This window comes from Plectrocnemia conspersa, unplaced genomic scaffold (genome assembly GCF_051122295.1).
Source record: "Plectrocnemia conspersa isolate PC_06_02 unplaced genomic scaffold, ASM5112229v1 ptg000009l, whole genome shotgun sequence".
NCBI classification, from domain to species: Eukaryota; Metazoa; Arthropoda; class Insecta; order Trichoptera; family Polycentropodidae; genus Plectrocnemia; species Plectrocnemia conspersa.
This window is the reverse complement of record NW_028277173.1, coordinates 20,326,839-20,349,866: the sequence shown is the minus strand read 5'-3', so window position 1 is coordinate 20,349,866 and position 23,028 is coordinate 20,326,839. Positions and strand designations below refer to the sequence as shown.

Below are 23,028 nucleotides of genomic sequence, written 5' to 3'. Positions count from 1 at the left end.
CCTTTTTATTTAAATTTAATAAACACGAGCCTTTATCCCAATTGTAGTATTTTTGTAATTTAAAAATACACAGTTTCGAAACATATATATAAAGTGTTTTATAATAGCTAAACATGTTTTATATTCTCGGTGTACAAAACAAAGATAAATGTCTGTTTAGTATATTTTTTTTAATTTAAATTAAAAATATCTGAACTTTTTTATTTATTTCAGTGAATTAAGAGTTATTGAAATCTTTTATAGTATCATTTTAAATTATTATAAATAATAATAATATTCACTGTGGTCATATAGCTCTTAAAATTATTATTAATATTATATTTAAAATACAGTGTAAATTAGAAAGAACGCATCTTGAAATTTAGATACGGTAATTAAAAAAAAAATTAAGAAATTATATATACTAACACAATTTACGGTATTGATTTTTAAGCTATATGTGAATACGATTATTACAATTTATTTGTAAACAATTTTAGTGGATTTATATGCAAATTTGTTTTAAACACATTTTATTCATTTAGGTTCACAAGCAAATTAAAATAAATGATTTATATTACCGTAGTATTTTATATTTATATTATATTTGGTAACGTAGAGTAACTAATGTGCTAAAAATATTAATTTAAATACATTTTTTCTCTTAAGAATATATGAATAGCTTAGAGGCGAAATATAAATATATTTATATATTTATTAATTATTAATATTAAAGTATTAAAATAAAATTACTAATCAATATTTCAATTAAACTTTGTGGCAAAAATATTGTACTATATTTTAATAAAATGTTATTATATATTAATTTAAAATACTTGTTGTTAACTAACTAAACTTATATAAATTAGTTTTCAAAGTTAGTGATATATTTGCAATTTTAATGGAAAATTTTCTCATACTCGTACATAAAATAAGCTGTATCTTCTATTTTAACAATTTATACGACCGAAAGTTTATAATGTTTCACAAACAATCTAAGATTCGAAACAAGATGATTCAAATACATTTCAAATCAACGCTATTTACTTAGTTAATACATTTATTTTTAGTATTATTATAAATAGTGGTAGATTACACTATTTTGACATATTATATTTTATTATTGTGTATACTAATAAATTTAAATATAACATATAATTATATATGTGTTATACGAAGCTCAATAAAGAGAAATCTCGCCAACTTGTATTTAAGCCTCCATTGCTGAGATTTTACGCGGTCGAGTTTTTCTTAAATTTTCGTTTGATCAATCGTACTTTATGGAAAGTTTTATAACACATTTACGTATTACTTTTTCAAAATCTCATTTTACATAAGAGGCATTTACACAAGAGACATTTCGCGTTGCTTTGATGAGTGCAGCGTGAAAAATAAAAATACTCTATAGAAATAAATAGTACCAAAGGTGTAGACGCGAACGTGATCGGATTTTTATATAAGTTAATACATAATAAAATAAAGAAAGAAATGTGGCTAGATATTCGGACAAAGCTGCTTTGCCACAGATACGTGATAATAAAAAAAAACGATGTTCGAACATAAAAACGCGTCAGCGAGCTTTAAGCTTGGTTTAAATCACTGCGTAGTAACAGATTTCATGGATGTCGCTGGATTTTTCACGAATGCGACGCATCTGGTGAAAAGTTTCTAGACATTCGCACGTTTTGAAAAAGAAAGTTTAAATTATATCGCTTGAAGAATAGGAATTGTATAGTTTTTCCAATAATGTTCAACGAAGCAAGTGCGAATTATATGATATTCATTTTGTCTAGATTTTATTACATACATATAAATATATATATTTATTCACGTAACGTATGTCACTTTTGAAAGCTTTATTATACCCCTTTGTAAGATAACACTCATCTCATATGCCAGCAAAATATTATCTCTATGGCATTTCAATCTTGACTATCAAATATCAGTAATATGAATAAGCCTGTTTTGTAAGAGTTTTATTTATTAAACTTTTAATATAAAAAACATCAAGAATTGTATGTACATTTATTAAAATATGTTGGACTGTGATAAATGACATAGAATACGATCATCATCATTAGTTTTGTTTTTTAAAAAAATTCACTGATATTTTTTGACACTTACATAATATTGAAAAATAGTAAAGTATGTATTAGGATCATTTTAAATATAGTTTTTGCTTTAGATTAAAAAAAAATGCAAAAAGCCTTATAAGTAAAGCATTTATTATAAATTTACTTTTTAATATATTATAAATGTATATAAGCAATTTAATCCTATACTTTTTTAATTTTAAATTACAATATGGCATTAGTGAACGTTTGAGCCTATTAAATCATTGAACGATGCTCTATATAAATAATATATAGTACAGAATCGATTCCTACATATATAAATAAGTAGAGTCCAACAATTGATTTTTACTACGAGAAATTACGTTTTGTCAAGGCTTATGCCACATGAGTATGCTCTGTTAGCAAAAGCAATTAATAAACCTGTCAGAGCTAATTGTAACATCTGGATGTCGCATAGGTTATAAATTATATTTGGTAAAAAGTATTTTTAAATACGTAGCTTAAAAATGTTTTATTCCATTTATATATATGGGATGGGACTTTCAATTCCCAGGTGTGTTAACGAGGCTGGAACTTTTCTTTTCAGGACAAAATAAACAGAGTGCTCTGTAATGATCGCAATAATTTTATTTATGATTGTTAGTGCTTATTTTAAACAAGAACAATTTGATTAAAAGCTTTAACATGAGTGTAAAATTATGCATTGATGGTTTGATGGTTATGAATTTTCGTCCCATAAATTTATTCACAATAAATTTAATAACAACGCACGAAGGAAATACATAAAATAAAGAAATTAGTATTTTTTCAGTTGGAACATATTGGTCATGTCCGATACATTGTTGCTTATTATCAAGTATTAGTCCTTGGCTGCACGAAGTACTTCTTCGGTTGTCATCTCCATGTATATGTATATATTTCGCAACCAAAATTTTTTACCTCTAATTTCTGATTAATTTTTTATCTCAAATTTTTCTAATTTTAAAGTATGAAAAATCTCATATTTCAGACCTTGAATCATGTGTCTGAAGTACTCCACCTTCCTACGTTTGATGATTGAAAGGAGTTATCGATCACGTCCTATCATTAGGAGAATTTTGTCATTGGAAACCGTTTTAATCCATGAAACTTTTAGCATACGCCTAGAAAGTTACAACTCAAACGCTTCCAGTCTATTTATTGTAATATTTTTTAAGTCCAGATCTTGCATCCATATAAGAGAATTAACCATATGATATTTTTTTGATATATTTTAAATGATATTTTGTCATTGTTTCTCAGGAGTGTCAAATTTTGCTCGATTTATTTAAAATATTTCTGTTATTTTTTATGTTGATTATGTTCATCGTGTTTTTGATGCAAATTTTTCATTTCTTTGCATTTTTGATTCATCCAACTCTATTTGACTCTATGAATATTATTGTATTTTATATGATTCATGTTTTTTAAGTTACTACAATCATTTATTAGTTCTAATATTTTCTCTGTAATACATTGTCCTTTTTAACTGGCTTCTTAGTCTCAAAGAACTTCTTTCGCACTTGAATAATTTTCGTTCTCATATTTATATATTTGGGATGTATTTATTTTTCCTCCCCTACTTGTTGGTCATGACAATTTTATTTAAAATTTTGATTAAATTATTTTTTAAATCAAGTCGTATTTTTTCGTCACTTAGAAGTTGTAAGTCTAATTTTGTTCTATCATTCGCTTTTTATATACTAAAGCCTCATTTTTATATTGCCAACCAAAGAAGATTGTGATCAAAAGCCTCATCTGTATCGGGAAGAGTCTTTGCTGATTGAATTTTATTGTTAAATCTTTTATAAATTATTATAAAATCTATTTGGTTACGTATTACATTTGCCTTGCAATTTAATATATTATTCTTGGTAATTCTAATAAGGTTTTGGAGATGGCAAAAATTTTTTCTTGGTAAAATTTAATTAGCCACTCTCCTTTTTCATTTCGATTACCTATTTTTGACTCCGATCTCCGACTTTTGCGTTAAAATCACCCATTATCATAATAATGTTTTAAAGTATATTTTAATAATTCTTTAATTCCTTGATAGAATTTCTCTAATACCTCATTGTTTTTTATGTCAATTTAGACCAGGGAAAACATTTAAAAGTGATTTAATTATTCATTATTCTGCGAAAATTATAACTGCTACTGAAACATATCTACAATTCTGTTCCTAGAAATTACGTTATAAACTGGCATAATTTACAACAGGAAGAAGTCATTTATGAACTTAGTACAAATATGAACAAAAATTCGTTTTAATATTTTATTATTAAGCAAATCTATGAAATTTTGCAGAAGTATTCAGAATTATATAACAGTTGCCAAAAGATAAGCCTATCGGAAATTCTGGGAGCGTTGAATATCGAAAAAGAGAGTAGGCACGTGACTTCAATTACATTAAAATCAATAAACCCAAGCTCATATATGCATTGAGGTCGATGTCAGTTATGTTGAAAATTTTATTTAAAGGTATTATCAATCTATGACAAAATTAATAAATCTTAAATTTTCTAAAATCCATAGTATGTTAAAAAGCACTTTTGAACCCTTTGCTGTCCCCTATTATGCACAAACTTCCCTCATCCAAAATAGCAGGGCCTTTAATCTTCTATCGCTCTATCCGGTTCAAGGTCTCCACCCAAGGAGATGCTTTGCCTAATCTATTTTATTTGCATCTGCAAAATTGTCTAATCCATTTTCACTTCAGTTGATCAATCTTTTATTGGCAACTCTATTTAATACGAATTGCTGTATGCGACATAGTAAATATAGTGTCAATTTCAACCTATAATAGAAAATACGTTTGTAAATATAGTGTGCATTTTCTCCATTTCCTTCCGTTCTTTAGACGTGTTATCTTGCATTAATATATTTTTGATTGGTAAAATATATAACCATAGAAAAAACGGTGTAATTAAATTGGACCATAAATATTTATTGCTTGTTTTATTTTTTTTTGAATTGCCTTTATGATTGTTATTGTACGTGGTTTTATAAATATCTAGTAATTTTAACCAACATTTGGAACAGATGCTATTAAAACAAACTTTGGGGTTATATAGTTACATCGACAAGAAAAAAGAAATATAAAAACACTGTATATTTAGAATGCTTAAACGGTCGCCCAAGAAAAAGTCAACTTATCCCAACGAGATAACTATTAAGTAAAAGAAGCCGTGTTAATTGTACACAAACAAAGAAGCACTGAAAATTAATTGTATTTTAACACAATAATATTCCGCACCTGAACCTAATGGGTATTTGGAAAGAATAAATGATCTTTACGTTAATCAAACAACAAGTTGTATAGTCAAAATACAAAGTAATACTATTCTTATATAATATAACGAATCATATTATATATATACTTAATAGTTTACAATCGTAATGTTTTATTATAAATTAATATAATATTCAAAGCATTACATAATATTGTACTTATAATACAATATAATATATAAATATCTTAAAAGAGACTTTTCTTTAAATAAAAGTCATAAATACATTTTTATTTAATATGGCAAATTAATTTTTTGACATTATGATGTCAATTAAAGGAAAATAGAAAAATATAGTTACAATAAGATTTATTATTGAGTATGATTTAGGGTAAATGACAAAAATGGATTAACTGAAGTATTTACTTATTTCATCAATGTACTTAGACGCTTGAAAGGGCTATAATAGGATTAAATATATGAATTTGTAGTGGATTTAACCAAAAAGGTAATCGATTTTCTTATCTTGGAATCAAAAAATAATAATTTTAAATTAGGCAAATGAAAAGTTACATAAACTAAAAATCAATAATACAAGTCACTTACACTTACCTGATAATATATAAATTTATTATTAACATATTTTTGTCAACTTCAAAAGGTTTTTATTCTATAATTAAACTTATATTTTTGACTAACAGTCGAAAAAGTATCTCAGTCTAAAATTAAACCATTTTAAATTGTATGTAATTTCAAGTTGATCCAAAGTATTTTATTATTGTAATGTTTTTTTAATTGAGTTGTTGTAACTACAATTTTTTTTTTAATTATTAGTTGTAAATCAGCATGAGGTCCATCATCAAAATTTTTTCAAAATTTTCCTTGCATGCTTTCCAATTTATATTAAAATTATTTTATTTTGAGTGGACTTACTTCACAATTAATATCATTGACAAAAATAAATTACTCTTAAAAAATACACTGTTATTTAAAAGATATGATTGATTAAAAACAGAAATTTCAAGATTATTTTCTAATGAAAATTAGCTCTAATTATTTTTAACAAAATGGACTTGCCCCACTTAACAAAATAAATGTTTTCAAATATAAATTCAAATGTAATCTGTCGATAAAATGATATTATGTACCTTGTTGGTACATATTGTACAGTGTTGATTATTGGATCTTCATTTTTAGTAAGATACGTTCTAATTTTATGCGTCTTTTTCCATGGCGTATGAATCGTTTGCGTGTCAAACCATATGCGTTCCAGGCGCAAAAACACGGTCCGAGATAATAAAAGATTTTTATTGATAGAAAATATCGCTTAGCTATGCACGTTCAGATTCTACATAAAACACACTTTAAACAGAAGTATCCCTTCTCTCGGAGTTTGAATATGACAAACCTAAATAAAATAAAATAAAAATTTAGTACGAAAAATTCTGCCAAATATTCCAGAAAATATCCAGTATTGTTGTAGTTGAGAACTTTTATCGATTTCCTGATAGATATGTAAACAAATTAATTTTAAAAGCCCCTGATAAAATAAAGTTTAGAATTGGTGATTCTCAACAAGCAGCACGAGAAAATTTTCTTTTGATTAGTTACTTGTATCGCGCGCTATATGCTCTGGAATCACATGTTCTCCAACCGCAACTCGTCTAATTTGATTCTTAAAAAGTTACGTAGCACTCGTATTGCTGGCACTGGTTTCGAAGAAATAGAAATTTTCAGCATTAATGTTGCAACAAATAATAATTTTAATGGTAAGCTAAGGTGTCATGTGAATAATGTGAGAATTTTCAGTTTTCTAGAAGCAATAATTCTAATACTTTACATATCTGGAATGATGAAAATATTTTTCTACACTCATATTAATGACCTCTTAAAATTTATAATACATTAACGATACAGAATATGGTTTTGCAGGTTTTTAGGTAATGGTTGCTGCAAAATTTTATATAGCAAAATTCTTAAGGATTTTTACTAAAATAAGTTACAAAAAAAATTATATAGCCCGACATTAAGATATGCCAGAGCTGATTTTTTTTTATTTTTTAGTTTAATATAGACGAACTGCTAAGGGTTTAATGTGCTTGAAAGTTGCAAAATATTTGTCAAAATTCAATGATGAATTATTTGGCAAAAATATATACACAATTCACGCGTTGTTCTGATGTATTATATTTCACTTTGTTCTGCTTCACATCTATCAAGACCCTAATGATAAGTTTTTGTAAAGGCATGTTCATCAATTACCCTTAGTTACGTCCCCAATCACGTACACAATACGACGGGCTACCGCCAAGGCTGCTCACTCTTGGTCAGCACACCCATCTATGTAACTTACATAGATTTAACAAGCTAGGTCAAGAAACAATAAGGAGGTGTGAACTACGCAGTACCCAGCTTTCAGCTGCCAGATGCCACATATAAAATACACCCCACAACAACGGTCTAACCATTATTGACAGCTAAATTATGTCGTCGACTCATTTCAACATGTTGGTTTCTTATTATATAAATTTCTTTAAGAGCAGTTCCGACTAAAAATATTCGTAAAATGGATTTTAATATGTCTATTGTATATTAATTTAAAATGTGGTCATAATTATAGAGCTACAGAGGTACATATATTCAATAAATTATATACATATATTCAATAAATTATTAATTCTCTTGTGTGAGGTTTGTGCTTTAATTATAACAAATATATTATTAGTTTTTTTCTTAGATATATCAATGAAGTGGTATTTGTTAATATTGTTATACATGTTATTACCTAGTATCGATTTCTCAAGCTATTTATGTCCTATTATTAATAAATTAAATTTTTATGTTAACACCTTTGTTTCCCCAACTGAAAATTCGTGTGATTGTCATCGCATTGAAAATCTGTTGGTTCTGTCAGTTCATATGATTATATTATAGATGTGGTTAAGCTATATTAGCTTAACGTACCTGTGATAAATTTTACATATTCATTAAAAAATTATGAATGTCCCTTATTGTTACCAGGTCAAAGTTCAGATACTGTTTTTCGTTGTATTTGGTATTTTATTTCCCCTATGTATGTGGTTGATTATATTAAAAATTTATCCTAAATGCCGCTTGTTCAATGGTCTGGAACTCATCTCATCGTCTAAATATATTAAAGGTTATTTGAGCGAATGAGGAAAATGAGACTTTTACCTTCAAAATATATAATTAAAAAATATCATTTTAGTTTTAATAATATCTTTTTATACTTATATATGTACATATGCATTTGATTTCCAATGAGAAGATGATGTGGTATTTTATCACAGAAGTGAAAGTAACATTTAATGGGTGAGGATTATTATAAAATCTATTTTGATCCTTTAAATCCAAGACTTAGAGAATTTACATTTTGTAACGTTTATTTTAAATTAATCTATATGTATATTTTGAGAAATTTATACGCTGCTCGTTTTCTAATTTTAATAAATGATAATCTTCCTATATAATCTACATATTTTCTCCAGAGTTTTCTTTAAGTGAAAGTACCGCAAACTTATTATTTTATAGCGGTACTTACCCCTAAGTATTGCTATTAATTTCATAATAATTGACGCTGTCGTTACGGGATTTTAACTTCGAATATTAAAATATTAGCTGTCAATAAAATATCAGATATTCGCTTTTTATTAACGTATGACTTTTATATTCTACCCTTTTACATTTCGTTTCTTTTCATCAGAAGTAATGGCGTAAACACAAAAAGCATTACCGTGAATCGAAAGGAAAAAATCCACGTCATATGGAGAAAAAAGGGTTTTAAAAACGTCTCACGTTTCGTTAGTCAATTTCGATTTGTTTTTAGCACGTAAGCGCATTATTCGCAGTACCATTCTCTACTCACCTGGAATTCGGTGATTCCAAGGCTGTTTTACTCACCTATTACAATCCACATTACTATGGAATTTCCACTTATAGCCACGAAAAGCATTCCCGCGAAAAGCGCTACCCATCCAGCCCTGGCCCAGGGGGGCATCAAGTCGCTTCTGCTCGTAGATGGAGTGGTTAAAGGAGGGTCCAAACTGGTCATTGAATACAGACTTGGGTCTATAGAAGGCCAGACGGACCCTCCCATCACGAATAAACTCCTGTTGAAGTCCAGCTCCCATGGTGCAATTAGCTGCGAAAATAAAAATACAGCATTAACAACATATAAATAATAAATACCCATATTTACCCTGCCCACAATTAATTATTTATTTTATAACAGGTTCCATTTAACATGTAATAATAATGATATGTAATAATAATGATCTCTTATTTAATATTTATAACGATGAATCAAAATACTTTAATCAAAAAAGTAAATGCCTTAAGAATTTTCCGATCCTGAACAAAGAGTGTCTTTAAATGGGCTTTGAGGTATCAATATCGTGTTTATTCTGTTTCTTATTATATAATAAGATATTTTTGTATGTAAAATATATAACACAACAATCCAGTTGTACGTAGACCACATAGTTATATATTATAATACCTCAGATAAAAATAAACTAGAAAGGGACGTAATAGATTGCTTCCGAACAAAAAGCTGCTTATATACAAGAAAAATACGCATTTCCTAATATGTAATAAAAATAAAAATATTAGTTCAACGTTATACATACATGTGTTTAAAATATATAAACAGGTCAAGCAAATACCGGTTTAGCTATCTCTAACAAAAATATTATTGAGGATAATATTTAATTATATATTTTTCATGTTATGTTTTATATATGTTAATTATGTGCTTATCATATAATATTAAGTTATAATTTTAGGTAAATACAATATATATTTTTCATCGTAGTCCATATTTATTTATTTATTTAATTATATTAAGACCATTGAGATCTAACAGGGGACTTCAAGGAGTCACGATGGCAATAAAACAATACATAGTTTTACCACAATAAAAAATATAATAACAAGAAGATCAAAGTTAATACACAAAAAATAATACTTATTAAGAAAGAAAAAAATCATAAAATAATAAAATTAAATGATACGAATCAGACCTGCTACTTGTAGCTGAAACGAGTAAGTCTTGAGAATTAGATCAACAAAACATTTTAGAGAGCAGCAAGAGTGACGTCACAACCCATCAAAATTAAGCACAGAAAAACGCCCCCTGTCTTAAACTTCTCAAAGCTATATTTAATATCTGAATTTCCTTGATCAGAAATATTTTTCATAAAAGTTTATCATTTTTGGCGTCAACTGAGCAGCGCGTTTAGTGTTAATGAATTTCCAGAACGCTTTGGGATTATAAATTATTTATTTTTGGCTATTTTTGTAATGAATACGATGACAAGAAATCATCAAATGATGTACCCATCTCTTTCATAAATTTGGAATGTGTGTTTTAATTTTAGCAATAAAATTATCTCTCAAGAAAAACATCTAGGATATGTCACGCCCATCACTTGAGGGTACTTTGGAGTAAAGTACTGATCAAATGCACAATATAGCAGCTCATAGAAGGTCAAGAGGGCAGATTTCACTCGTCTCCAGTGCATGCATATAACTAAATTATTATTAAGGTTAAAATATACAAAATTTCTAAACGACTATCAGCATACATTCTGATCGCTCATGTGTTCCTCGTCATTCGCAATTATTTTATTTACATTTAATTTTATCATTAGTGCTATTCATAATTATTTTTTGGCACTGTGTTACTTTGCTCATAATTACTTGGAAATTCGGGTTAATTGTGTATATTAAATCGGTTATGTGTTGAAATGAAAAATGTTTAAGTATATTTTTTACTTCATTCAAGGACTTGAGTGCATAGCAACTAAACGATGGTAATGATATATAAATGCTTATTGAAATTTAAAATACACTTTTAAATTATAAATATATAAATATAACACACCCACATAAAGTTAACATTTATACACAGAGATTTATTGTAACTTAATATAATTTTTATAATTCGATTTATTTATGTATTAAATTTCCTGCAAATTTAAATGTAGCTAATATATATATTTGTATTAAGGAAGAACCTCATTGATACGCTCCTTATTCTTATATTAATAAAAAAGTGTTTTTCATCTTGAATCTTCTCATTTCAACTTTGATACTAAGTAACATAATGAGATTAATAAATCTTGATAGTTGCTTTTTAATTCTTTTAAATCGACTTTTAACAAAGTTCTCCTTTAAGAAGAATATTATTATTTGTAATATTATAGTCAAAATTACACGATTTTCTGCATTAATTATGGAATATCTGCAAACTTAAATATTTTAACAGCATTATTTTATCAAAATGAAAATTTTCTTCCTATTGTTTCTATTTTTACAATTTGGTATAAATGCCATGGTGAAATAAACTTATGACTAATTATAGGAAAAATTAATTCGACCTTCCTAATATAGATCTGGGCTTTTAAAAGCCAATTAGCTGCTATTGGTTTAACTTTGTTCGCCACTAATTGTATAGTACCTATATTTTATGAATGTAGTATATGTATATATTTAATTTATTATGGTATCTAAGAATCAAATAGATTTTCACCTTAACACAGAAAAAATGTATAGTATAGCTTCTAAGCTAAACTTTCACTTTGGATTTCAAACACGTTCACTATTTTCTGCTTGAAAATAAATAAACAAGTATTTTTTTATGTTAGTGTATTATATATGGGCTAAATGCCAGATGAACACTTTTGTGTTTATTAACTTATATTTTTTAAATTATATAAAGTCATTTTTATAATGGTAACTTGCTGTAAAATCAATTTAAAATATTTAAGCAGGCATTTAAAGGTCAAGTTTAAAAATGAATAAATTTATTATCTATATTCAATATAAGAAAGCATATTTGTTATTTAATATTTTTAATATAATGAAAAAGTTATTTATAATAAAATCTGGAAAATATAAAAAATACTTTCGCTGTAAAGGCATATTTTAAATATTTCTTATAAAACAATAGGTTTGTTTGGACAATGAAGATTAATTTAAAATTAAATTTTCATAATATTATATATTTGCGAAATACTTGTTTTATATTTAACATTTAAATGTGAATACATTCTTTAAGTAAAAAATAAATAAAATATATGGGTTGAGAGTGAAGATTACCATGAAAGATTTGCCTTTGTAATTCTATTTTTTCTGTCTCACATGCGTATAGAGAGGAAAACGTATTCGTCGAAATTTTCACATCATCAGATTCTCACTTTATATTATTAAAAATAGATTAAATAGTATTTTAGTTTTATTATTAAAAAATGAAAATTTCATTTTTTTACTTAAAATCCTTTCATCTTTGAGAAAAAAGGCAGTCAATTTTTTTTTGAAAAAGGAAAAGGTAAACCACTACATATCTGAGTAAGCATTAAAATCATTGGTTATAATATCAAAGGTAAATATTATGTATGAAATAATAATATATTTTAGCTGAACTAACATTTATGGTATAAAAGTCTGCTCTATAAGCATCACTATTTATGTAAAATAATTTAACATGTGACTATGTTTTAGAATTATACTACAATATAACGAAAATTATTATAATTTGCGTCTTATTAAAAATAATTGCGCAATATTACTAATTCTGAATAATTGTAAATATGATTATTATTTCATAAACGTTCACAAATGTGTTTATTATTTTATTTAATTTTCTCTCTTATGCGTAATAATAGTATTGTTCATTGTTCGTTATAAAAAACCGTTCTGATTTACATGTATTTATTTTGACAGGTTATGAGCGATGAACCTTTAAGATTTATGAAACTAACTTTGATAAAAAGTTTAATTTCGTTCATATTACTTACGCCAGAGATGTCAAATTCGTTTTGCATAACGACACGAACCTCATAAGCGATTTTTTAATAATTTGGGTAAATATTTAAAATAATAAAAGAGCAACATATAATAAAGAAAATTTTCACATATTCAGATTCTTACTTTATATTATGAAAAATAGATTAAGTAATATTTCAGTTTTATTATTAAAAATTAAAAAAAATGCATACTGATACTTGAAAATCCTTTCATTCATAATAATTGCTTAGTAATACTAATTATGATTAATTGAAAATATGATTATTATTTTATAAACATTCACTAATGTGTTTATTATTTTTTATAATTTCTCTCATATGGTTGGAACCATCTTAATGACAATACTTATATTTTAATGTGTACAACTAACTCTTTCTCTTTTCATTACATGTATTATTTTTTTCTTCATTAATTCGGTGTCATATGTGTGTCGTGAATTATAGATTTATTTTTTGACTAAAACACCACCAGTACATTCTCCAATATCTTCCTTATATTTTTTCTTTTGTATATATTGATGAGTTCGGGGGAAAGAATTCATCCCTGGCGAATACCCTTTTATACACGCAATTCTTCGGAAGAAACGTTATATATGGCACTCAATATATACCTATTTGATACCTACAGTTTATATATAAGTTATACTTGTGGGTAAAGCCGTTTTCAATAATACATTCTACATTCTGCTTTAGCTTATACATTCAAATATTGCGTTATATTATGTATGTATGTATTCATAAAGCATAGAACTGGCGTAAGGTTAAATTGGCGGCATTTTTTAATTAACTGACGAATATTCATCATTTGTTCCTTGGTCCCTTTGCCTTTGATGAATTCACCTTAAGGGTCGGATGAGGATTTATTTCTAGATGCCGATTTAATTGATCATAGGGTTTTAGCTAAAATTCCCGATCTATTCAATTTAACAAGGAAATAACACGCGAACAATAATCCCTGTGGAGAAATGAATCCGATTGTCCCTTGCGTAGAGAATGGATGATTTCAACTCACACTTCAATCTGTAGGAAATTAGAGAGGTAAGTAAAAATATAGGTATCTGAAACTCTTAACATTGATCGCTAGATAAAAAATATTATTTTAGTTAATACAGAGTAATCACTCTCAATATTTTAAGGCTAATAATATAAATAAAATGTGAATTTATCAGTTTTTATATTTCAATAAAGAATAATCAAAGATAAATTTAATCGTAAAAAACTGTAGAAAAGTTATAACTGAGTTAATGTACTCAAATTATAGTTTTTAAAAACCTATAGTTTTTAAATATTGGTGTAGGAATTAATTTATCGCCGGCCGATATGCTGATATTCCGATTCAAAAATGACTTGGCTACGAGCATCCGCCCTATTTACATCTGAAACAGCCGAAACTTTTCAAAGAGGCTCAATAATATATCACAGCACAATTGACAAAAACTGCTATTTTATTAAAATAATATTAGTTATCTGAGGTATTTTCAACTTTTAATTTTCGAATTGAACAGTGACGTGCTGACAACCAATTACATGCTACTGTAATATTTAAAAAAAATCACGTGCTATTAAAATACGCAAAGACAAAAAACTAAAATGATTAAATATAGTCAAGTATTAAAATATATTTTTAATAAAAGGACGAGGAAAATTAATGAAAATGAGCTTAAATTATTTTAGGGCAAAGCTGGGTATAAAAGTTACTTTTTTAAAACGCTTTATCGAGTAAATACGTTTTAATATCTAATATCGATATTTCTTCAAAATATAAAACAGCTAACATATGTACCTAAAATACGAAACATACCAACACTACATAGCTACACTCTTGTTAATCTCAGAATCTAACATTTGGGACCATAAATTTTCATTTCATGCAAGACTCCGTCTAGTAATAATGTCATCACTTAAAATTTAACACTAATTAGTCAATTACCGTGCGAAGCTATTAATACATTATTGTAACAACCAAAGCAGAGACCTTTAGTACGTTTATTTTAAACGAAAATTGTGCCCAAACTTTAAATGGATTTGGGAAAATTTGGCTCAAACTTAAGATCCAGTACAAATTGTTATTAGTTTTCTGATAGCACGTATACTCGTAGTTGCTTTGTTATAGTCAACTTTGCAATTTGAGTTTATTTAGTATATTCTCCTCTTTGATGTTTCGCTGAACTGTGCTTGTGATTAAAATTGCCCATAATTTTGTTCTAACGGCAATAAATAATTAATTATTATTATTATAATTAATAATTTTAGTGTAATTGAATTTAAATTTGAAACGTAGTGAATGAATGTCCTTCGTCTCGTTATAAAGCTGTTCTGGAAATTCAGTTTCTTGACAAACCTCACTAATAATAATTAAAATTAATAACGTTCAATATCAGACATAATTTTAAATAATCGATTGGTGATTACTGTTACGGTTGTTTATAATAATTTAATATAGAGTTAGATCATAGCATGTCTTTACATTATGAGTATTATTAAAATACCCCAATAAAACAAAAAACGTTTTTTTATGTTACGTCATCAAAGGACATGTAAGCTTTTAAGACGATTAAAAATTTAAAGTCTCTCAAAAAATCTCTCAATTTAACAAGAGAAATAAATGAAACGCTTAAATAATTTGTGAAGGGTCAAAGATATCATTGAGAAATAATTTGATAAGACTTCTTGAATGTTTGTCTTTTATATTCATGCAAATTAAATTGTAGTAAAGCTTTTTCTTCTGCATTAAACGGATTGATAAAGATCTTTTCATTGAGTGAAATTTACGAGAGCATTTACCGATAAAATATTTCAAATTAATTCATTACATTTCGAATTGTGCTATATTTAAATAATAAGATTAAAAATTAACTTAACCATTTAAACTAACGCGATAGACCAAAGGTTTAGTCAGTAACAAATACCTGGAAAACTAGGTTTATAGTCTCATGTGAACTTTTGTGTTTTTTAATTTTTATTGTTTCTGGAAGATTGGAATTAGTGATTTTTGTATACTTATAGATACATATTAAGCTTATTATCATTTACGGATAATTCATGATCATTGCTGGAAAATCGCAGCCGAAATATAGAAAGAAAGTAAGCCATGATCACGAATTATCCGTAACTGGATAATACGTGATAATGGCTGAAAATGCATGTAATTGTAAAAAAATATTTTCGTCAGCGTATAAGTATCAATAAACCATTACTCTCTAATCATATTGTAAACACACATTATTTAAAGTTTTAGGAATAACCATCTCTTGGAGATAATGACTATTTGTGTTTTAACATCTAATATTAAAAAAAAATATAGGTACGTCTATGTTTTATTAAAATATTTGTATATAATATATTATACATACGTATATTTATATTTTAATACGAAAATTTATAAAACATTGTAACCAAAGGATCTGGCAAGAAACGATGTTACTCTGTCTTAATGTTTGCCGAATGAAAATTACTTTTGAGTATTACCGTGTACTATTATTATAATATATGATATAAACAAATTATACACACATATACAGCTAGCATCACATCCATAGATAATTAAAAGGAAAGCTTGTCGAACTTAACACTGATATTTATTTTATCAGCTCGGTATTATAATATAAATGTTTAAATGGGATTTTATTATTTAATATTTATAATTATATTAGCAGTTTTAATATTTATTTAAAACATAAAAAATCTTTTTAAATTAGTAAGGGAAATTCGATATACTTTCTAAATTGAGAAAAAGGACTAATATTAGATTCTTGGAACGTCAATTTATACTTTTCATTCTAAAGGGTCGTATACTTTTTCATTAGTGTTTTTTTCGGGACTTTATTTCGTTCTACGAAATTTGCAAATAGGCTTTCTGTCACGATTCGCTGCATAATTTGTTTGCTTTTTTTTGTTTAACCATTTATTACAGTTTTTATTATCATCAGATAGATATAGTATATAAGTATGTTCCGTATTAATATCTTAAAGTACACGTATTGAAAATAAATAAAATTTTGTTATATACTATAGCTATATGGACACACTATTCTACCCTTTTCAATGGTTCAATCGGATGTAACGCTTTATTGGCTTTTAAAGCATTCGAACAAGAGATTCACTTTTGCAAAAGTGAATATATGATGCGAACAATGGAGAAACCGTGTAGTAAATTTCTTGTCGAAAAACTAAAATATTAGTTTTTAGCGAAGAATTGGTATCCTTTTTTATGGTTTAAATTTAGCGTTAGCATATTTTAGCGTGAATTATTAAAGCATATTGATGGAATAAATCACAATGGAGTTAATAAATTCAGAAACCATTCGCGTCGATCTTATGTATAATTTATTAGTAAAGGGTATAGAATATGTGTGGAATTAATTTTTTGTAATATAAAATACATTATATTTATATATTGTTGACTATAAAAAATAATAAAATGTAGCAAAAAAGCTTTCAAGAACACTCACAGACCTATAGAGTAAAGCAAATTATATTACGGAAAACGAAAATGATTATTTTTAAACGAAGGTGAAGGATAGCGTACAAAACTATTTTTTTGATATAAATAATAAATAAAAAACTTTATTTTAGATTATAAATTGTATTAATATAAATTTTGAAAGTAAAAGTTGAGACCTAATCATAAATTGATTCATTTTAACAACTACTAATTATATATCATATAAACTGGTTGATTGTTTTATGGCAAAGCATTAGTAAAAAAAAATATAAAGCCATAAAATAAAATAATCGACTAAAACAAAAAATAAATAATCTGTAATTTCAATTTAGAGCACAAAATATATTATTTCGTAAAATAAAAAAATCAGAAAAACAACGATTTTTTTCAATAAAAATTAAATACAAACTAATCATAATTTAATTAGAAATTAAAATCAGTTTTCAAAAATGTAAGAAAGAAAATATGAATTATATGTTAATATTTGCATAACAATAATACACTTAAATTAATATTTAATGAATAATAAGTTATTAAATCATTTTTATTTTTATTTAATTTGTAATTATAAAGTCGTTTATATATTTTTTATATACTGTATTATATTTTTTCAGCTTAACATGTATTAATATAAATTGTCTCGATCTTACATACTTGTAATCATAGGATACATTATCGGAACAAATGGCAATATGGCAAAGCAATATATCCTGCAAATATAACAGAATAGGTTTCTGTTTTTGAGACCTTAGCAACATATTTAATTTATTTATTTGAAAGAAATATATACAGGAAAGCACAAAATCAGTATTGTTATTAAAAATATGTTTTTTTTTTTTATTCATCATAATAAAATCAAATAAGCACTTTTTTTTATATAATATGGGTTACCCAAAAATTTTTATTTACAATTTGAATGAACTCAAACGTAAATAAATAAATTTCTAGTATTATATTATTAAAAAATAATAGCAGTATTGTAATATAAATTATTAATTTTTGATTAATAAATGTTTCAGAACTATCACTAAAATTGTATATTAAATATGTTTAATTATTTTACCTGTCTATGTTTATCAAGATGTTTTAAAATTATATTTTTTATTACAAAAAAATGTATTTTATTGTATTTAAATATTTAGATTTAAGTATTTTAATACATTTTGGAAAGAGGTTTTGAACCGCGAGCTTGTAAGCGCATAAGATTAATACTTTCTTGGACATATGAAAAACTAATCATACTAATTTTAATAAATGAATATAAAATAAATAATATTTACCTCCATTACTTATTCAGTACTAGGCATATATTTGATACACATTTCCTAAGAAACTTTCACACGACACTTGGGATGAGATTTGGTAATTTTTTCACCCCTCATTGTTGCTGTATTTGTTGTATACACTATACACTTAATTATTTTTTATATGTTTGAAGAAACTTCTCTCAAACTTAGCGGTAAAGTTTTTGCTCTATCGGGTTTCGAGACCCGGTCCGGAGTTGTACCCCGGGGGTAGTATTCGTGATGGTGGCGTGCAATAGACTGCTGGTGTGAAAACTGAAAACCGAGTCGCGGAATTCCTAATGCGCAAACTCACAGCTGCGATGGGTAAGCCCTTTCGACGGAAAACTTTCCATGTTGAATCGACGAGAAAATTACACATTTTTTGCGAATATTAGACCGAGAAAAAGCAATAGAGTAAAGATGATTTTTTTCTGAGAAAATGTATTAATATAAAAAGAAACATGGGCGTCATAAGAATATACATATTTATATAGGTCGACCATCGAAGGTCAAAATTTGAATCACTAATAAGGATTCTGATTATCATCAGAAATATTTAGATTACCGGAAGTCGAGATTCTTGTTAAGATAAATTTTAGGAATTTCAGGATTTCAAATGTTTATATTTAAATCCATGATTACCGATTCGTATAAATCTATTTTTAATTCGGTTTGTGAAGAATATATTTATTTTTATTTATAATTACAACTATACGATAAAAACTGTAGATCTATTTTAAAAACATTTGTGTTAAAATTGCGTTTTTTAAATAAATATATTTATTTACAAAAAGGCAGTAAATGCGTATTACCAGTAGAAATATATGTTTACTGGCATTTCTGTGAAATTAAATCGAAAGGTATATTTTAACATATAACGCAACGACAAAACACGTATATTTAAATTATTATCTATTTTGTGCAAAAAAAGTATGGTTCTACTAAAATGCCATGAACGCTAAACAATTTATTAAACATATATAATTATTTGTATCTTAAATATTATTCAATCAATATAAAAAAAACATTAATTGATCTGTAGAAAGGAGAGTCGTAAAAAATACACCTTACTTCTAATAAACATTAGTAAGCTGATTCATATTAGTTAAGAGGTTTATAATTACTGTTTATTAACTACAATATTTGTTTTTGAAGTGTAAAATCATTTTTTGAACCAAGAAGAAACTTCTTTTTTGTCGTAGTTACTCTTCGCCTGAAAACTCCTCGACAATCATTTCTTCATAATAGTGATTTACAACATTTACGTTTAGAAAAAAGTCATTATTTGTCTAAAAATTAGAATATTTAATATCAAAGACATGTATTATATATATATCCACGTTATTAAATTTTTATTTAAATCCTTTTGTCATTACCATTGTCATTTAATTTCTTATTCAATGGTTTAAAGCTACTTTAGCAAACAATATTATCGTATTTACAAAAATAAACTTTCTGTTGAATTAGTAAATAGATCTTAAAATATTAGTTACTCATAAATTATAAATTTTAATTTGACCTAGATTTTAAAAATATGAATTTTAAACGATTTTCTGAAAATATATTTTTTGTTAATAAAAGCTAGAACTATTAATATAAAAACTGCTTATTTCATTCACACGTTGTCAAAAAAATATTTTCAAACTGGCATGCATTTTACGTGTTTTTTATTTTTATTTTATATTTTAATTTTTGTGATGACCAGTAATTATTATATTAAACTACTGCTATTATATTGTGAATTTTGTAGAATTTAAGCAGAAAGAAATCTCTTGAAGCATATTCAAAAAATATTATAAAGAATATATACGATAGCTATGAATATGGACGGATATTAATTATATATTTATATAGGTTAATATTTAAAAGGTGTATTGCGGAAGCAAAAATGAAAAGGTGCCAAGGGGGAAATGTATGATATAAAATAGCAACCCTTGAAAGTAGCCGGTAAAAGGGGGTTGTCATTTTTACCCTAAGCATATATAATTTTTGCATAAAACCGCTAACCGAAATTCAGCACAATACAAAACCTTTTCAATGTGTCACAGCTAAACGACATAATAGAAATAAAGTATGTCTATGAAGATTTTAAACTGTTTTTAAAGCTTTAATATTATGGTAAAGGTATACTTTATTGGTAAGATATATTTTATTAAATTATTTTAATCGAAAGTTTATGTAGAATTAAAGTGTAATGATCTTATATTATTATAAATTTTATATTGATAATTAAACTATTTTTTATATTAATAAGCATACATTATACTGATATAACTAATATGAATTTTTCTAGTATTTTTAAGAACGCATTTATACTTTTTGCTATAAGTTATTTTTTACAATTTTTTTTGTCAAATTATCGTGAAGTAGATACTGTATTTCTATTGATATTTTTACAAAATCATGCATAGTATTATTATTGTGTCGCAACTATTTCGCTATTATAAAAACACATTTATCTCAAGGAAAAAACATCGTTTCAAATAAATTTAATATGCATTATAATCAAAATCTAAAACAGCATATTTAAAGACATTGAATATATTTTAATAATAAATGCAAATAAAACATTTTTTAGCTTTTTTCCACAGAAAAAATGGTAAAAAGGTATGAATTATGCAAAACATTTTAATTTGCATAACAAGATCGACGATATCAGAAAAATAAATATAGAGTTTAAATGAACGTGCATTTTAACATTTTAATCGAATTGTTTCATCTCTTTGGCAAAATTTTTGCTGTTGTGTGATCATCGCGAAAATAAGTCAATTTCTCAAACTTCTTGTCTCTTAATATTATTTTATTACAATAATATTTAATATATGCACGAATATTATAATATAATACCAAGCATTTTTGCGTTGAATAAAATACAGTTTATACCTGATATATTTAAAATATATCAATATTATTTTAACTTTAAAAAAGTTGAGAATCGCTAAAGGTTTTACAATTTTTTGCTGCGATCAAGCTTTGTTCCTGAATTTGAACTTTCACTCTCGGTTTTATGCTAAATTTATAAAAACAACTTATAAATTTATAATTAAAAGTTAAATTTTATCAATGGGCAATGTAACATAAAAAACAGTAACCATAAATCAGAAATTTAAAATATTCTTAGCCTTTCGTTTTTTATTGTTATAGTTAAAATAATCATGCGTTCTATCTGTATTTTATTTTAAAAGAACTTCATTTAACTTGTACATATATCAGATGTTCATTTAAATATGTATAGCACTTCGTATACAGAATAAAACAACCTTAATACATAAAAAGTAAGAATGCGACATGTAAAATGAAACTCTAGAGAGGTTCGAAGCAATTGAATATATTTCATGGCTTTGTTCTTTCAATGATTGCACATTGGGAAAACGTTTGTTAGGGTGCTGATTTATCTATATTATATTTTATAAAATATCATATTTTATACTGTCGAAACAATAATTAGTAGACTTTAAAATTAATATGTAACAATTACGCGTTAATATATAATGAAATGTATTTAATTATTTATTTAATATTTAATTCAAAGCTTTAATTTTGTTGCTGTTTGTTTTAACTGCACAAATGTGTCATAAATACTTTGTAATTTTAGTACACAAACGAGAGACTTTTGTGTTTGGTGGACGTGTGCATCGTTAAAAATGTCAGACGTGTACAATAAGACGTGTACAAATAAAAAACATTATGTGATTAAAAAAATAGTTATTCTTATCGTTTAAGTTTTGTTGTATTTCATTCAATATAATTATTTAATGAAATACAACAAAACTTAAACGATAAAAATGTAACTTCAGCATTATTTAAAAAATAAGAGCTATTTAAACAACACTAATATGTGCCATTTATTACAAAACAAGTAGTTGTAATAAATTACACACAAAATTAATGTGTGGTGGTGAAGTTTAGAATTCTAAAGGGTTGTATTTTAGTAACTTTATTATTTAATCTATACATATGTAAATTATTTAACCCTATGTAAGCTTGCAGTAAGGATTCAACTATACGCTGATAATACAGTACTAATATATAAACAAAGAAACATGCAGAGTGATTTGATCCATATAAGTAATTGAGATTAAAGGATGAGATTAAAATGAAATTTAATGATAATTTTGATATAAAAATCTCTATAAATAATATAAAATTATTTGGTCTACTTTTAGA

At 25.9% G+C, this 23,028-nt stretch overlaps 1 protein-coding gene across 1 annotated transcript in view; it reads right to left on the bottom strand.

Moving 5' to 3' along the window:
* Nucleotides 1-19,121, bottom strand: part of LOC148232192 (tachykinin-like peptides receptor 86C) — an 88,068-nt gene extending 68,947 nt beyond the window's left edge. Inside the window, exons 1-2 of the mRNA XM_088192438.1 lie at nt 18,856-19,121; nt 9,224-9,464 (exon numbers count right to left, since the gene is read on the bottom strand). Of these exons, the coding sequence (XP_088048564.1) occupies nt 9,224-9,464; nt 18,856-18,861 (247 nt within the window). The 5' untranslated portion in view covers nt 18,862-19,121. The remainder of the gene's footprint in view (nt 1-9,223; nt 9,465-18,855) is intronic.
* Between the last annotated feature and the right edge of the window lie 3,907 nt (nt 19,122-23,028).